The sequence below is a fragment of the Lutra lutra genome, chromosome 16 (genome assembly GCF_902655055.1).
Source record: "Lutra lutra chromosome 16, mLutLut1.2, whole genome shotgun sequence".
Classification (NCBI taxonomy): Eukaryota; Metazoa; Chordata; class Mammalia; order Carnivora; family Mustelidae; genus Lutra; species Lutra lutra.
Genome location: NC_062293.1, coordinates 22868691 through 22887636, shown reverse-complemented (window position 1 = coordinate 22887636; position 18946 = coordinate 22868691). Strand labels below are relative to the sequence as shown.

The 18946-nt window shown below is 37.8% G+C and overlaps 1 protein-coding gene and 1 long non-coding RNA gene across 6 annotated transcripts in view; one reads left to right on the top strand and one right to left on the bottom strand.

Annotated features, from left to right (window-relative positions):
- FBXO47 (F-box protein 47) overlaps positions 1-17386 on the bottom strand; it is a 28109-nt gene extending 10723 nt beyond the window's left edge. For 2 of the 5 annotated variants that reach the window (XM_047708826.1, XM_047708830.1), the window contains exons 1-6: positions 17197-17386; positions 14619-14828; positions 14029-14199; positions 10307-10383; positions 8220-8297; positions 4605-4713 (exon numbers count right to left, since the gene is read on the bottom strand). In XM_047708826.1, the coding sequence (XP_047564782.1) occupies positions 4605-4713; positions 8220-8297; positions 10307-10383; positions 14029-14199; positions 14619-14802 (619 nt within the window). In that variant the 5' untranslated portion in view covers positions 14803-14828; positions 17197-17386. The remainder of the gene's footprint in view (positions 1-4604; positions 4714-8219; positions 8298-10306; positions 10384-14028; positions 14200-14618; positions 14829-17196) is intronic. The other 3 variants (XM_047708829.1, XM_047708827.1, XM_047708828.1) reach the window with 3 other exon arrangements.
- On the top strand, positions 5831-18764 carry LOC125087967 (uncharacterized). Its single transcript, XR_007123545.1, has 3 exons — positions 5831-5909; positions 11859-12016; positions 18704-18764. It is a non-coding gene; the product is annotated as an uncharacterized LOC125087967 (long non-coding RNA).
- The last annotated feature ends 182 nt before the right edge of the window (positions 18765-18946 follow it).

Sequence of the window (18946 nt, the reverse complement as noted above, 5' to 3'; positions counted from 1 at the left end):
AAAGACTTATCAAAATATATGTGATTTACATGTCAAGAAATTCACTCATTTAAAGTGTATAATTCGGGGGCACCTGGGTGCTCAGTCATTAAGCGTCTGCCTTCTGCTCAGGTCATGATCCCAGGGTCCTGGGATTGAGCCCTGCGTCGGGTTCCCTGCTCCACAGGAAGCCTGCTTCTCCCTCTCCCATTTCCCCTAATTCTGTTCCCTCTCTCCCTGTCTCTCTCTCTGTCAATTAAATAAATAAATAAAATCTTTAAAAAAATAAAGTGTATAATTCAATAGTTTACAATCTATAATAATATTGGGGTGCCTGGCTGACTCAGTCAGAAGAGCATAAGACTCTTGAAGTTGAAGTTGTGGGTTCATGCCCCATGTTAGATGTAGAGATTACTTAAATAACTAAACTTAAAAAAATCTATTATATTGGGGTGCCTGGGTGGCTCAGTGGGTTAAAGCTTCTACCTTTGGATGAGGTCACGATTCCAGGGTCCTGCGATTGAGCCCCGCATTGGGCTCTCTGCTCAGCAGGGAGCCTGCTTCCCTATCTCTCTCTGCCTGCTCTCTGCCTACTTGTGATCTCTGTCTGTCAAACAAACAAAATCTTTTTAAAAAACCTATTATATTGGGGGCGCCTGGGTGGCTCAGTGGGTTAAGCCGCTGCCTTTGGCTCGGGTCATGATCTCAGGGTCCTGGGATCGAGTCCCGCGTCGGGCTCTCTGCTCAGCAGGGAGCCTGCTTCCCTCTCTCTCTCTCTCTCTCTCTGCCTGCCTCTCTGTCTACTTGTGATCTCTCTCTGTCAAATAAATAAATAAAATCTTTAAAAAAAAAAAAACCTATTATATTGGGACGCCTGGGTGGCTCAGTTGGTTGGACGACGGCCTTCGGCTCAGGTCATGATCCTGGAGTCCCGGGATCGAGTCCCGCATCGGGCTCCCAGCTCCATGGGGAGTCTGCTTCTCCCTCTGACCTTCTCCTCGCTCATGCTCTCTCTCACTGCCTCTCTCTCAAATAAATAAATAAAGTCTTTAAAAAAAAATAAAAAATAAAAATAAAAACCTATTATATTATTAATTTTTAAAAATGTGGTAAAAAGGGGCGCCTGGGTGGCTCAGTGGGTTAAGCCGCTGCCTTCGGCTCAGGTCATGATCTCAGGGTCCTGGGATCGAGTCCCGTATCGGGCTCTCTGCTCAGCAGGGAGCCTGCTTCCCTCTCTCTCTCTGCCTGCCTCTCCGTCTACTTGTGATCTCTCTCTGTCAAATAAATAAATAAAATCTTAAAAAAAAAATGTGGTAAAAATATAAATTTATTTATACGTATATAAATATATAAAACACAAAGTTTGCCATCCTAACCATTTTTAAAATGCACAATACAGTAGCATCACTTACATTCAATTTGTGGTTCAACCATCACAACTATTTATTTCCAAAACTCTTTATTACCTCAAATAGAGGTTATTAAGTTATTAAGCAATAACTCTCCATTTCCCTCTGCCCCCAGTTCCCGATAACTGCAAATCTGCTGTTTTTATGAATTTGCCTGTTTGAGGTACCTCAGTTAAGTGGAAACCCAATATTTGTCCTTTTGTGTCTGACTTATTTCACTTAGCACGTTTTCCAAGTTCATCCATTTTAGCATGCATTAAAACTTCATTAGTTTTATGGCAGAAAAATATTCCATTGTATGAAGAGCCAACATTTGTTGATCCCTTCCTCTGTTTATAACACCTGGGTTGTTCCCACTTTTTGGCTATTGTGAATAACGCTGTGGTGAACACTGGCATATGAGTATCCTCCCAAGTCCCAGCTCTCAATTCCCTTAGGAATACCTAGGAGTGGAATTGCTTGGCCATATGATAATTCTGTGTTTAGGTTTTTGAGAAATGGTCAAGTTTTTTCCATAGTTGTGGCACCATTTTACACTTTTATACCATTTATGTTCTACTCACTTGTAGATAAGACAAGAGTAAATGAAAAGTCTATTGATCTAAGGACATATGAAATAAGTACCCCTTGATGTATTAAGCCAGGTAACACAGCATCAGGAAAGGCTTTACAGAGGAAGTCTGGCAAACTGGATCTTAAAAGATGAGGAGAGATGGTATTTTAGGGAAAAAAAAAGAGAGAGAGAGAGAATGAATAAAAGATATGAGGTAGAAATGTGTAAGAGATATGCGAGACAGTGAGGGAAGAGGTAAAGACTATTCTATGTCAAGCAGATACAGAGAATAGTGGGGAATAAATTTGAAAAAGTAGACTGGGATCAGAATGTGAAAGCCAGTATAAACAGTTTGGACTTTATTTTGATGACACTGGGGAGCCAATAAAAGTTTTTCGTCCAGGGAGAATATGATAAAGTAATTTTGTTATTGTTTCATTAGACTTTGAATCCGCCTTTTTGATCCATAATTTGTTTCATAATGAAATATCTCAAGCCGGGGCGCCTGGGTGGCTCAGTGGGTTAAGGCCTCTGCCTTCAGCTCGGGTCATGATCCCAGGGTCCTGGAATCAAGCCCCGCATCAGGCTCTCTGCTCAGCAGGGAGCCTGCTTCCCCTCTCTCTGTCTGCCTCCCTGCCTACTTGTGATCGCTCTGTCAAATAAATAAATAAAATCTTTAAAAAAAAAAAAAAAAGGAAATATCTCAAGCCATCAGAAAAGCAGAGATACCATAACAAATATTGGATACCGGTCACTTAGCTTTGTCAAGGCTTAACTTTTTCCTATTTTGCTTCAGATTTTTAAAAAATAAATAAAACATAGGTATGGTTACAGCTTCTTGTATATCACTCCCGATCCTCTTCCCCTTCATCCTTAGAGGTAATCACCAACTTGAATTTGGATATTGACTCTCTTGTACTAGTCAGGGTTCTCCAGAAAAAATAGAATAAACAGGATGTGTGTGTATAAATTTTTCTCCATATATGTATATGGAGAATAATTTATTTTGAGGAATTAGCTCATGAGATTATGGAGGTTTGGCAATCCAAAATCTGCAGGGTATGCTGGCAGACTAGAGACCAGAGAAGAGTTTCAGTTCAAATCCAAAGGCAGTCTGCTTGGTAGAATTTTTTCTTGCTTGGGAGGTCAGTCTTTTTCTACTAAGGCCTTCAAGTGATTGATGAGACCTACCCTTATTATGGAGGGTAATCTGCTTTACTTAAAGTCTACTGATTTAAATGTTAATCTCATCTAAGAAATAACTTCAGAGAAACATCTAGAATAATGTTTGACCAAATATCTGAGTGCTGGGTATTGACCCAGCCAAGCTGACATACAAACTTAACATCACATCTCCTAACAATGTTCTTATATTTAATACAGGTATATTACCATAAAGAATATATAGAATTATTTTACATGTTTTTAATTTGTATATAAATAGTAACATGTTCAAAATATCCTTTGGTTATCTTTCTCTCAACTTACATTTTGAGATTTATCCATATTAATACATGTGGCTTTAGTTCATACATATTAACTACAATGGTTTTAACTGTATGGATACTTTTTTTTTAAGATTTTATTTTTTAGGGGCGCCTGGGTGGCTCAGTGGGTTAAAGCCTCTGCCTTCGGCTCAGGTCATGATCTCAGGGCCCTGGGATCGAGCCCCACATCGGGCTCTCTGCTCGGCGGGGAGCCTGCTTCCTCCTCTCTCTCTGCCTGCCTCTCTGCCTCCTTGTGATTTCTGTCTGTCAAATAAATAAATAAATCTTAAAAAAAAAATAAGAAAAAAAAAAGATTTTATTTTTTATTTGGCAGAGAGAGAGATCACAAGGAAGCAGAGAGGCAGGCAAAGAGAGAGAGAGAGGAGGAAGCAGGCTCCCCGCTGAGCAGAGAGCCCAATGCAGAGCTCGATCCCAGGACCCTGGGATCATGACCCGAGCCAAAGGCAGAGGTTTTAACCCACTGAGCCACCCAGGCGCCCCAACTGTATGGATACGTAATTCATTTTTCCATTCTCCTGATGAGGGGCATTTGGATTGTTTGCAGTTTTTCATGCTTACGTGCTGTAATGCTCATTCTTACACGGGTCTCCTTATGCACACTGTAGGAGTATCTCAGAGTGAAACTGCTAGACTGTAGGATTCCATAATTTTAAAACTATGAAATATCTCATATACATAAAGGTTTAAAGAATACTATAATGAACACCTTTGTATCCTCCATCCAGTCTTAATTAATAAAATATTATTCATACAGTTGAGCCCTCTGAATACTTCTTTCTGTAATCACGTGCCTCACAATCTAATTCAGTGTTTATCTTCTCCTTACATTTCTTTGTCCTTTTACTACATATGGATGTCATGATTTTTTTTTTTAAAGATTTTATTTATTTATTTGAGAGAGAGACAGTGAGAGAGAGCATGAGCGAGTAGAAGGTCAGAGAGAGAAGCAGACTCCCTGTGGAGCTGGGAGCCCGATGTGGGACTCGATCCCGGGACTCCAGGATCATGACCTGAGCCGAAGACCGTCGTCCAACCAACTGAGCCACCCAGGCGTCCCTCATGATTTTCTTTTAAACATACTTTCAAACTCTGCTATTTTTTTTTTCTATTTTAGTATCTGTATAACATTAGCTGTGCATTGTAGTTTTTTTTTACCTGGTTTGCTGCAGACAACGGCCTGCATCTTGCGGGAGAGATTAGTCAGCTCACATAAGAAGTTATACACGCGATGGCATTCGAGTCCATCCCAACCTGCCGTTAAGGTCTGAGAATAATAAAATGAAGGAAATATTACAGATGTCCTGACCATCAAATCAAAATATAAGTCACTGCTAGCTTATGAGCATGATCACGGTGATGTGCAATTTTTATCCACAATGGAAGATTCAAATTAATAAGAAAATATACATAAACAAATCCTAGAAATGCCCCCAAACCCAGTTTCTTTTTGGTTGTCAAGGGAGTATCCTTTCAGAACACTTTCAAATGGTGCTGAATCCTGAACCCTGACAGTATGGGCAAAGTAACAAAGACCAAAATCCTAGAGCACAACGTCAGATACGTAGCACAGCCATACCGTGGCTTAGTTTTCAACAGAATCCCTTTGACTTCCTCTAGTTATCATTTATGATACTGCTTACAAATGAGAATGACCTCATCTTAATGTGACAATTATGAGCACTTACTAATAACATTAGTAATATCTGATAATAACTAATAACTGATGCGAGTGAGCGAACATTTTTTATTAGGACAAAGTTTAATACTTATCTTTGACCCAACCAGAATGTACAGTAAAACATATATGAAAAGGAAATTCAAATGGCATGCTAATCTATAGTTAGATTTTGAAAAGGTTGATTAATCATATCAATTTTTCTTAAAATAGTTGAACTGGGGGCACCTGGGTGGCTCAGTGGGTTAAAGCCTCTGCCTTCGGCTCAGGTCATGGTCCCAGGGTCCTGGGATCGAGCCCCATATCAGGCTCTCTGCTCAGCAGGGAGCCTGCTTCCTCCTCTCTCTCTGCCTGCCTCTCTGCCTACTTGTGATCTCTTGTCTGTCAAATAAATAAATAAAATCTTAAAAAAAATAGTTGAACTGGATTTTAAAGATTTTTTTTTTTTTAAATTTTTATTTGTCAGAGAGAGAGGGAGAGAGAGCGAGCACAGGCGGACAGAATGGCAGGCAGAGGCAGAGGGAGAAGCAGGCTCCCCGCCAAGCAAGGAGCCCGATGTGGGACTCGATCCCAGGATGCTGGGATCATGACCTGAGCCGAAGGCAGCTGCTTAACCAACTGAGCCACCCAGGCGTCCCTGAACTGGATTTTAATAGTTTACGAATTAATCACATTCCCTGTGCAAGCACATAGAAGAAAATGCTAACAACAGTTACTTTTGTTGAAGGCAACTCGGTGGACCACGGACAGGCCCTGATGGTAGACTTCCTTTTCATTTTATACAGGTTTGCACCTTTTGAATTTTATATAAATATATGTGTTTATATCACCTATCCTTCCTCCCCCAAAAGCAAAAACATATCTTAGAAGAGAGATGGTAGGAGGGCCTACGCTACTGGAATCTGGGCATGCAGATGGTGGCTGGCAGGCTGGCATATAGAGCAAAATTGTTGTAAACTTTGCAAGGTTTTTTTTTTTTTTAAGATTTTATCTATTTATTTGACAGAGAGAGAGATCATAAGTAGGCAGAGAGGCAGGCAGAGAGAGAGGGGGAAGAGGCTCACCATGGAGCAGAGAGCCCGATGTGGGGCTCAATCCCAGGAGCCCAAGATCAGGACCTGAACCAAAGGCAGAGGCTTAACCCACTGAGCCACCCAGGCACCCCTGTAAGGTTAAGTTTTAAATAAGTTATTATAGTTGATCCTTGAGAAAGGCAGGGGTGAGCGCCTGGGTGGCTCATTCATTAAGCATCTGCCTTTGGCTCAGGTCATGATCCCAGGGTCCTGGGATCAAGTCCCACATCAGGTTCCCTGCTCTGCGGGAAGCCTAGTTCTCCCTCTCTCACCACCCCCTGCTTGTGTTCCCTCTCTCTATCTCTTTCTGTCAAATAAAAGATTTTTTTTTTTTTTTTAATTTGACAGAGAGATCACAAGCAGGCAGAGAGGCAGGCAGAGAGAGAGGAGTTTTTATTTGACAGAGAGATCACAAGCAGGCAGAGAGGCAGGCAGAGAGAGAGGAGGAAGCAGGCTCCCCGAAAGAGCAGAGAGCCCGATGCGGGGCTCGATCCCAGGACTCCGAGACCATGACCTGAGCCAAAGGCAGCGGCTTAACCCACTGAGCCACCCAGGCGCCCCTCTTTCTGTCAAATAAATAAAATCTTAAAAAAAAGAAAAGAAAAAGACAGGGATTAGGGCACTTACACCCCCCCCCCAATTTTGGCTTACCCAAAACTTAACTATTAATAATAGCCTGCTGCTGACGGCAAGCCTTTCCAATAACATAGTCAATTGACATATATGTTGTATGTTATATGTATTGTCTACTGTATTCTTACAATAAAGTGAGAGAAAAGAAAATGTTATTAAGAAAATCATAAAAAAAGAAAATCATAAGGAAGAGGTAATACACTTATAGCACTGTACTGTATTTATTGAAAAAAAAATCTGTGTATAAGTGAACCTGGACAGTTCAAACCCATGTTCTTCAAAGGTAAACTATACCTTTAACATTTATTTATTTATTTTTTAAAGATTTTATTTATTTATTTGACAGACAGAGATCACAAGTAGGCAGAGAGGCAGGCAGAGAGCGAGGAAGGGAAGCAGGCTCCCTGCTGAGCAGAGAGCCCGATGCGGAACTCGATCCCAGGACCCTGAGATCATGACCTGAGCCGAAGGCAGCGGCTTAACCCACTGAGCCACCCAGGCGCCCTACCTTTAACATTTAAACTGCTTAAAACAATATAATAGATTAATAATATACCATTAATATTGAATAACACTAAATAATAGTATTAATCTTCTTTGTTTATAATAAAAGATTAGTCAAAAACTTTAAAAAAAATCAGGTAGTTGATTTCTTTTTTATCAGCTTGAGATCTAATTGACATATAACATTGTGTAAGTTAAAGTATATAATGCAGTGATTTTAAAATTGTACATACTGCAAAATAATTACCACAGTAAGGTTAGTTAACACGTCTACCATCTTCCAAAGCTTTAATTTTTTTTTCACTTCTAAAAATCACATCTTGGGGCGCCTGGGTGGCTCAGTGGGTTAAGCTGCTGCCTTCGGCTCAGGTCATGATCTCAGGGTCCTGGGATCGAGCCCCGCATCGGGCTCTCTGCTCAGCAGGGAGCCTGCTTCCTCCTCTCTCTTGGCCTGCCTCTCTGCCTGCTTGTGATCTCTGTCTGTCAAATAAATAAATAAATAAATAAATAAATCTTTAAAAAAAATAAAAAAAATAAAAATCACATCTTAAATAACTAGCAAAAAACTAAAAATTCATTACATACACACACACATGTGCGCGCGCCCACGCACATCACCCCACAAGATTTCTAGTCTTTACAACTGGCTGGAAACTTCAAGTATATTGGTATTGAGCAAATAAATGTTTCGAGAAATTCAAGAAAAAAATCTGAGGTGGCAAACACACTGTTAGATTAACACTTCCTCAAATCTTAATAATTTTATTTTGTTCTCTTTTAGATTATTATTATTTTTATTAACCTATGGAAATGTAGACTACATGCTCTACCTGTTAACACTTCAAAAAACATGCCTTTTCCTCTTTCAATTAAAAAAAAATTTACCTGTAAAAATATGCCATAACATGATAATCCTAAACATTGGATAGGAGCTGCACAGCCATTGAATTTAAAACAGGAAACCTGTAAAGAGAACAACTGTTAATTCCTCTTTTACAATGGAACTGTACAATGATTTGACATTCAAATTTAATGGAAATATGCAGGAATATTTTTCACTATGAATTGAAAATAATGAAAAGGCTAAATAACTAGCATTGTGTTACATAAGTAAGGTCACAAAAGAGGTATAAAACCGAGTGTCTTAAAGGAGTTCATAATTTATTTAGAAGAATAAAATAAACGCATGTGAAATTATTTTGATAATTCAGGTTAGAATATACATAGATGTGAAAATGACTAAATACACACTCTATTAGACACTGTGAAAGCAAAAACGATAAATTTGGGAATGATCAAAACAGCTTCTGAAGCATGTGAAAAAAGCATTGTCTTAAAGTAGGATTCAAATATAAGGAATGAAAAAGATAAGAAAGATAGGTGAGGGAAAAAATAAGGATAACATTGTACAGTGGTAGGAATGAAAAGCTTTATGTGGGAAGAAAGATATGACATACTTAACTGGGCTCAGTGTAGCAGGGAGTAAGGTTGCACTGTCAGGAAGAGCCCTAAATAGCAGCTACAGACTTTGGACTTTATCTTGCCGAAATTAAGTAGCCACTGAAAGATTTTTAAGTAAGAAAATTAACTCAATGAAAGGGATGCTTTGGGAAGAATAACCTTGATTCAGCACACAGAATATCTTGCAAAGTAAAGAAAGAGATGGCAGAAAGATTATCTGAGAAGCTGCTCTAATAATATAGACCTGAACTCAGTACAAATACTGACATGAAAAAAAGCAAATGCATCAGAAACAGTCTGCATACTATTGAGTGTAGAACTGAACCATCAGTGTTGGATGTATGTTTGAGTTTATATATTGAAAATCAATACTTATACAGAGATTATCCCTAAACACATGGATACACATTCAAGTCATAAATTACCATAAAAGTTTTATATTTTTAGGTTGCTGGGAGGAGGGGGGTCGGAAGAGGGGGGTGGGGTTATGGACATTGGGGAGGGTATGTGCTATGGTGAGTGCTGTGAAGTGTGTAAACTTGGCGATTCACAGACCTGTACCCCTGGGGATAAAAATACTTCATATGTTTATTAAAAAATTTTTTAAAAATAAAAAAAATAAAAAGTTTTAATTTTTTAAATGTTTTAAAGATTTATTTATTTTAGAGAGAGTTAAAGAGAGAGAGTGTGCTTGTGTGCATGGGGAGGGGGTGCTAGGGGCAAAGGGAGAGGGAGAGGGAGAGAGAACCTCAAGAAAATCCCCCATTGAGGCCTGAGCCTAATATGGGGCTCAATCCCACAACCCTGAGATCATGACCTGAGCTGAAACCAAGAGTCGGACGCTTAACCAACTAAGCCACCCAGGCACCCTCAGAAGTTCTGTTATTTTAATATTAAAAAAACCTTCCTGGGGCACCTGGGTGGCTCAGTGGGTTAAAACCTCTGCCTTTGGCTCAGGTCAAGATCCCAGGGTCCTAGGATCGAGCCCCGCATCAGGCTCTCTGCTCGGCTGGGAACCTGCTTCCTCCTCTCTCTCTCTCTTCCTGCCTCTCTGCCTACTTGTGATCTCTATCTGTCAAATAAATAAATAAAAATCTTAAAAAAATACTTTCCTTGTTTTCATACATTCATAAACAGTAAGAGTAAACATTCAGAAATTATTTCATTTTAATAAAAATCTAAATCACCACTTTAAAACAGCCTCAGGATTCTCATGTAGGTTAAAAAATACTTTTATACTCTAATAACTCTAATAAACTTGAATGATATTCTTAGTTATACATAAAAATTATTTTATGATAAGTAAAAGACTACTACATTTTGGTGTTTTATAATCTCTGGATACTTGATATAGTATTAGATTATCATCAATCAGTTATTAGTACTAATTCACAAAATTCTACTAATTGAAGATGGATCTAAAATGGTCCATCCATAGCTTGTTAAAAAGCTATAACAAATAGCTTTACTAGAAATCAAGATTGTGAACCAGTTGAGAAGTGTGATCTTACTTCTGCCAGTGTTTTGTGAATGTACTTTAGTCTTTCCCTTGTGGGTAGCAGCAACGTACATCTTTTAAACAGCAGACCTGAAAACATAAAGAGACACATGAAAAAAATGACAACGATACAATTAATGTAAAAGTACCTGTAAAGCACAGCATAACATTTCCTTGAAAGTCAAGTATAGTAAATCACAGTGGACTGTGAGCTGATATGATTCTGAAGAGGAAGTTTGGGAGCAAGGGTACCAAACACTTACAATATATGGTGTTTACCAAGTAACTGTGATGTCCACTAAGTGGTATAAAAATCTTATAAAAATGATGAAATTTGTATTATAAAATAGATATAGAAAATATTTAGATTAAAAAAGATATAACAACAGACACAAAGATGCACTAGTGGAACTGTATGTTTATTCTACAGAAAACAGATTCCAATATTTCTTGGAATTAACATGTTCACAAAGGAAAATGCTTTAAGAGTTGTTAATGTAAAACATGGAAAGAATGAGAAAAGCGATTTTGTATTCCCTTCTCCACATAAAAAATTTTTGAATCGTAAGTACTTAAAATTTCAGAGGTTAGAAGTTATTTTCACTCACAGAAAGTATTCAGTTTGGATGAAATATCCATTTCTTCCTTCAAAGATATCCTTTTATGGGGCTTACATGTTAAGAATGTATAGAATTTTGTGTTCAGATATTTTAAAAAAAGAAAAAAAAAAAACCCTTCAATTTCCCAGTGAGACATGTAACTTGAACTACAGTGACAGAAGTGTATGATCTGTTTCCTCTAACTTTATGTGTCTGTTTTCCTAAAATGGCAATAAATTGTTAACATTCCTATAGGGGCAATGTTACTAAAAATAAGATATATGGTAGGAAAATAAATACCTGAATATCATGAATTTCTCCATCTTTATCCTCCTTGCATTTACTTTTTTTTTTTAACATATATGATAGCTACTTCAGATAATTCTATAGAATCTATGGGAATCCAATTTATTTTTAGAAGTTGCTATGTTTGGACAACACATGACCAGAATTGAGTTTGAAATATAAACCCTCTGTATTTTTGTACATAAAAAGACATTTTCAATGTTTGGTTTTTAAGCTGAGTTCTTTCCCTTTCATGTTCTGGCATCCAGTCCCATGGCAGATCATAGCTGGGGAAGTGTAAGCTATAATTGTATGCTGGTTGCTTTTTCTAATGTAAAACTCCTATTTTTGAGGATTGCAATTTACCATAAAAACCAATACTGGCTGACTTATTTATTTTTTTTTAAACGTTTTTTTTTTAAGATTTTATTTATTTATTTGACAGAGAGATCACAAGCAGGCAGAGAGGCAGGCAGAGAGAAAGAGGAGGAAGCAGGCTCCCTGCTGAGCAGAGAGCCTGATGCGGGGCTCGATCCCAGGACTCCGAGACCATGACCTGAGCCAAAGGCAGCGGCTTAACCCACTGAGCCACCCAGGCGCCCCCTTATTTATTTTTTTAACACAGGTGCTCTGCTGTACCCTTTAGAGACTAACTTTTAAAATTTCTTCCCACTAAAATAGAGTCAGATGTAATGTTCTTTTCACACTGGCCATCTGCTCTGTCTTATATGAAGAAGCAAATTAAAATTTATAATCTTCAGAGCACAGAATTCTGAAAATGTTATTTTAATGTCTGAAAACAAGAACAGATCAGATAAGAAAGGCAACATGAGAAAACAGTAAGTACATCAAACATTTACCTAAAGAATCAGTCATAAGCCAGGTGTCTGCACCAAAACTAAGTGGAAGGTTGAAATCATTACGTGAATAAAACTATGTTTAAAAGCTGGCTATTGGGGTGCCTGGGTGGCTCAGTGGGTTAAGCCGCTGCCTTCGACTCAGGTCATGATCTCAGAGTCCTGGGATCAAGGCCCGCATCGGGCTCTCTGCTCAGCAGGGAGCCTGCTTCCCTCTCTCTCTCTCTCTCTGCCGCCTCTCTGTCTACTTGTGATCTCTCTCTGTCAAATAAATAAAATCTTTAAAAAAATAAAAATAAAAAATAAATAAAAGCTGGCTATTGGGGTGCCTGGGTGGCTCAGTGGGTTAAAGCCTCTGCCTTCGGCTCAGGTCATGATCCCAGGGTCCTGGAATCAAGCCCCTCATGGGACTCTCTGCTCAGCGGGGAGCCTGCTTCTTCCTCTTTCTCTGCCTGCCTCTCTGCCTACTTACGATCTCTGTCAAATAAATAAATAAATAAATCTTTAAAAGAAGGAAGGAAGGAAGGAAGGAAGGAAGGAAAGAAAGAAAGAAAGAAAGAAAGAAAGAAAGAAAGAAAGAAAGAAACAGAGCTGGAATGCAGACTTTAAAAATAAATAAATATGGGGCGCCTGGGTGGCTCAGTGGGTTAAGCCGCTGCCTTCGGCTCAGGTCATGATCTCAGGGTCCTGGGATCGAGTCCCGCATCGGGCTCTCGGCTCTGCGGGGAGCCTGCTTCCTCCTCTCTCTCTGCCTGCCTCTCTGCCTACTTGTGATCTCTGTCTGTCAAATAAATAAATAAAATCTTTAAAAAAAATAAATAAATAAATAAATAAATAAATAAAAGCTGGCTATTAAGATCAATACATATTTGTATTTTTCACTGAATTATCCATATAATTATCTTAATTTTTTTTGCTTCTTTAAGTGATTGAATCTTGGTTAGGGAGAAAAAAAATTCTTTCAGATCAAAACCATAAAATAAGCTCTTTTACTGTACCACTTATTCTACAACTAAGGATGTTTGAAAAAAGATATTACAATGACAAGTACCAAAAAGTCATTGCTATATTCTGTTACAGGCTTTACTAAGTCCAACTACAAATACTGAAACACATAACACTGTAATCAGATTACACACCTTTCATTTACTCTTATGAAACTAAATCTAATTAATAGTAATCTTATTAATTTATTAAATATACTTTTATGTATTTACATACATGTATATAGTCTTATTTTATTATCTTAAAGCTAGGCTTCCTTGCGCTACTAAAAGGTAATAATCATTTAACTTAACTATTATGCCTTTATTTAAAAATTGAAAACATCACCTTAATTTTAGGCTTTATTGCCATGTTTTGGTTAATTATAAGGTAGTTTCATAATTAAACTGGTGCCACTAGTCAAGTCAAAATTAGAATTTTATTTGAGTACATCAATGAATGGGGTAAAAGACATAGATGATTTTAAGTTAAGGGAACGGATTATATGAAATTTCCTTTGATAAGATTAATTTATTATAGTGTAATGATTTATTAATAAATGTGTGGAGTACTTTTAAAAAATTGTTTCTGATAAGAGAATAAGTGATCTTCCACAATAATGTGTTTACATTTCTCTTCTATTTTAAGGACTAGATTATGGTTGAAAGAGAAAAGAAGTTTAGAAGTAAAATTCATTAGATCCCCAGGAAGTATAGGAAGTACATCAATTTCACTGGAAAGTCACTTAAACAATAAGGAAAGGTGACACTGTATGCACATGAAACCACAAGGACTGATTCTTTACACTAAAGCGCATTCTCTCATCTTTAAAGATAAGTATAAGGGACTATTATGGAAAAGTCTTCGCACTGAAGAATAAAAGCATCATAGAAATAGGCACATTTTAAGAAATATCCCCCATTTCCCACAGGCCCTACGGAATTCTTTAATAAAATCCCCTTAATTAAGTGTAGTTCTTTACTTGTTACAATTCTCATTACATAAATTACCTAGAGATCTGTAATGTTCCAGTATGGCAGAGTCTTGTCTCTTGCTAGGCAGCTCAAGGTTATGAAAATCCTGTAGTAAAAGTCTTTTGCTTCCTGACGAGGTTGAAATATAATTAATAATGTGCTGGCTGACTGTTTTGGACACCATGCTTAGCATGCTGATATCCTTCACTACCAAAAGAAATACATATACATATATATATAAATAGCTTAATTACAAGAACGTCATTATTAGTACAATCTATGAATTTATAAGTTAGCTCATCAATAATATACTAAATAATAAAATATATAAAAAAGTGGAGGAAAAGGGGAAATTTTTTAATTGTTTTAAATCTCCTGTTCAATGAGTTGGAAACACTTAGGGATGTAACAGTTAAGTTATAATTAGAGGCATACTTTAAAGAGTTTGAATGCCACACTTTCTTCATTATATCCCTTACCTAATAATGATAAAACCAGAAAACACACATAATGTAAATACCATTAACATTCTAGCAGGGCCCAAGATGACAAAGTAGTTCTTGCGGGGAAAAAAAAAAAAAAAATTCAAACATCTATATAGCCTACTCATAGTTCCCAGACCTCACCTGATAAATATCTTAAGATTATTTGGAATATTTCCAACGGCAAGGCTTTAAAATTTCCAAGCGTTGATAAGGGCTGAGAATCTGAGCCAAGGGTGTTGGAAAAATAGCTGCTGGATCGACGATTACTACGTCTATATTTCTGGTTGGGAATCAAAGTGAAACTGGTATTTATTCTAGATGCCATCCTTTTTCTTATCTCATGAATTTATCCTGGTTAGAAAAATAAAATACAAGAGACAAAGGAGAAAGGAAATTATAGCAACAAAGAGCTGTTTTTTAAAATAGAGAAACTGATACCTTGTTGGTAAATAGCTATCTATCTATTTACAAAACTTTTTTTTAAAAAGTGATTTCTACCCACATCGTGGGGCTCAAACTTAGGACCCCAAAATCAAGAGTCACATGCTCTACTGACTCAGTCAACTAGGAACCCCTCTATTAACAAAACCTTTAATATAATGTCTAATTTACGGAGCTCCCACCAATTAAGAGTGTATCTATTCATCTCAAATGATATGAAATGTTTAAAAGTCTTTTCCCTCTTAGCCAAATATTCTAGAAAAAGAATTTTAGTAGAATGAGAGACATGTATTTGGATGAGATATAGTCTAAGGAAATATGCAAAATCTTTAAAAAGTAAAAGATTTGACAGAAAAAAACCAATATAACAAATTCAAAACATTCAAGATCTGTCAATTAGTATGTTGCTTTTATAATCTTTACATTTCAAAAAAATCAAAATATCATTGTAGCTTTAAAATTTTGTAGTGAAGTTTTTCCATTTCTTTCAAACTGAGTACTGATATTTTCTTTGTTGGAAGCAGTAAAAATAGAGACAAGAAATAGAAATTCTAACTTTAGAACATTTAAAATTTACAAGTTCTAACAGATTAAGAAGATTGCATTACTATTACCAATTATGTGCTGGGTTGTATAACACAAATAAACAGCGAAATTAAAGTCCTGTAAAATTAAAAAGATTAGAATAAATAAATGAACAATAATTTTCCTCCTAATTCCACTTTTGGTCACTTACAATTCTTAAGAAGGGCCTACACAACTTGATTTTGAAATGAACATTTCTTAGAACTTATTAAAAACTCTGATAATTTACTTATACCAAAAAAAAATTCTTAAAAAATATTCATAATAGGTGACTTTGTGTCACTATTACGCCAATTCAGAAGACATTGTCTTTTGTACATATACCCATACATGTACATAACTACAACTCTAAGCCTTCTGTTTCTGAAGTAACAACTAAGACATTTCATCAAAGAGTTACAAATATATCTGACCCAAATGCATATTCTCCTTTTGTCACAAACTTGCTAAAATCACATTGTTACTTACTCATCTAAAAGGTTACATATCAACTTAAAATCAGTTATACTTTGAAAACATGGCCAAGAAATTTAGTTCTTAGTGAAAAACATACTGTGAACCTCCTTTAAAACCATACCATAGCACTTTGCTTAAGCATTCCATGAGCACTTCAATTAGAAGCTATTTTAAAATAATCATTAAAATTACACAAGTAACATATTGCATTGTCAAAAAAGTTTACAAAGTACAGCAAGACAAAAAGAAGACACTTAAATTCACTTAGAAACTTTGGTTTATATCACTCCAGAATTATATATATCACATACAACTATATATAGAATATATATATATATTCTGACAAAAAAGATCACTGTTCATACTATTTTATAATCCGCTTTTTTCAATGATAAGGAAAACTAACTTCATTCCATGCCAATAGATACTTCTGCAAGTACATATATATTTTAAAGGCTGCATGTAAATAAATGGAAGAATGTTGATCCATGAGGTTGTTTTTAACTTTCACAGTAGGCACTTTGAAGCATTTTCATTGTAATAAAATTATAAATCGGGCCTAGGATTTGTCCGGTCTGTGAAGAACATGTAAAGTGGGACTTAGATGGGGCCTTTGGGCTCTTCAGAGACTCACTGACCCCTGGGAGCCCCGGGGACTTCAGTGTCAACCACTAAGCGTATATATTTAAACCTCTGAGGATTAAAACTCAATGGGCCCCTTCTTTTAACACCGAAGTCTCCTCTTACAATTCCTTATTTTCCTCACTGGAGGAGAGCTGGACGATTTGGGGGGGAATACAGGCTTTTCTGAAAATCCCGAAGGTGTAATCCCAAACTATTTCCGGTTTTCTCCCTCCTCCCCAAAGAGAATGAGAATCACTGACCAAAATAATACTAATAAAGTTTCCATGCCTCCGTTCCACCCCATTCGCTGTTGACTGGGAAAGGGTTTGAAGGCCTTCTTGGCTGAACTTCCCCCCCTTTCAGAGAAAACCGTCCAACAGCAATTCACCGCAATTTCTATTTTGTCTCAACCTAAGAAAACCCAGAAGAGACCCACTCCTGCTAGGGTATTGGCCCCAGACACCTCCAAAGAGCTAAACCGGGGACACCATAAAGCAGAAACTGGCCGATATAAGAATCAAACCACATGGTGATGCATTTTTTTTACCCCCTTCAGTCAAGGAAAAGATGAAACTATCTCAAGAAAGTACTGGGGAAAAAAATCTCTTTTTACCACAGATTTTGACAGTTTTCCGCCTAAGGAATCACAGGCAAATGGGACTTAGCTGTTCTGCCCCACCATCCTCAAATTTCTTAATGTTTAAAAAAGAAAATATCTCCTCAAGGTTTTCCCGCCGGGTTGAGGGCGGGTCCAGCTCCGGTCGGCTCCGGAGCTGCGTTCCCGCCTCCCAGGCGTCCCCGTGGCCTCAAGAATATTTTAGAATCCTCCCAGGAGCCCCAGCGGGAAGGAAGCCCCGCCCCCTCATAAATAGTAATCCGCCCAGCCCCGGCTCCCATAGTGCCCTCCTCTCTCATGAATATTTTAGAACCCTCTCAGGAGCACCACACCCACACGGGAAAGAGACCCCACCTCCTCATGAATAGTGAAAATATGAGCACCCATAGTGCCCTCCTACACCTTGAATAATGAACGAGGATGAGGTCCTCGGAGCCCAAACAGAGACGAACGCGACCCTTTGCTCCAAGTTGAAGACAGGAAGGGGTGGAGCCGTTAGAGTCTAGGGGGAGGGGAGGGTGCAAAGGAAGAGCAGGTACCTGGCGCTCCCGGCATCTGCTCCAAACCACTTCCTCTCCCTTCAACCTAGTTTTGAGCCCATTTTTAGTTCCCCCTGCCACCACCCCAGAAGGGTAAATTAGAGAGCTTTCATCAAAACTTCTGTTGGAGGAAACCTCCAAACATTCTTTTTTAAACCTATCTGGGTTCCTAGAATCAGACGAGCATTTGTACCTCCAGCCTCCCAAGATGGAGTCCAAGACAGAACTTGCTAGCTTGGCTCTCTTCCCTTGAAAATGAGGTTCTTACGCATTTATTCATTCATTCAGTAGCTATTTTTTAAAGCCTGCTCTGGGCCAGCTACTGGAGTGGGCCCTAAGGACACAAGAGAGAACAAGGCACCTGTATTTCCCTGCCTTAATGGGGCTTATTAGTCTAATGGGAAAGATAGCATAAACATACAGTGTTATGGAGGAAATAAGGCAACAGAGAAAAAGATAGTATGGAAGGGGGGGTGCCTACTTTAAATGGACTGGTTGGGAAGGTCTCTTTAAGGAGATTACACATAATTCGAGAACTAGTGGAGGAAAAGGAACCAGTCAGGAAAGAGCTTGGGACAAAGGGAACAATAGGAAAGATTTTGGTACTTTGTAGGGATTTGTAAGGCTGCCTGGCTGAGTTTAGTGAGTAAGTAGGAGAGTAGCATCATGGAGACCATGGAGAGGTAGGCACAGATGGGGTATGAAGGACCTTATATAAAGGCCTTAAAAGAGGCTCATTTTAGAACCCTGTAGGCTCTATATGTTCGAGCTTTGGGGGACCCACTCTACTTTATATCCACATCATTTATTAAAATAAAATACATAAATGACTACATAATGATTAATTTTACATTTAGGATTAGCTGACATATTGTTATATTATGTAGTCACAAACATTGATTTTTGATTTTTTAGTTTTTTGGAGCTAGTTCTTTTTTTTCCCCTATCTCAAACATTTTTTATAGGTTCATGAAGATCTTAGCCCCAGGAGCCAGGAGCACCTAATGAATATAAAGATTCTGAGTGGTAAGCAGTTTACATTTTATTCAAAGTGTCATGGAAAGTCATGGAGGAGTTTTAAGCAGAGTGATATAATCTGATTTATATCATTGAAAGATTTCTCTGGCTTTTATGTGGAGAATAACTGAAGCTAGTAGAAGTAGAAGAGGGGAGATCTGTTAGGATGTTGATGCCTGACTAGAGAGTAG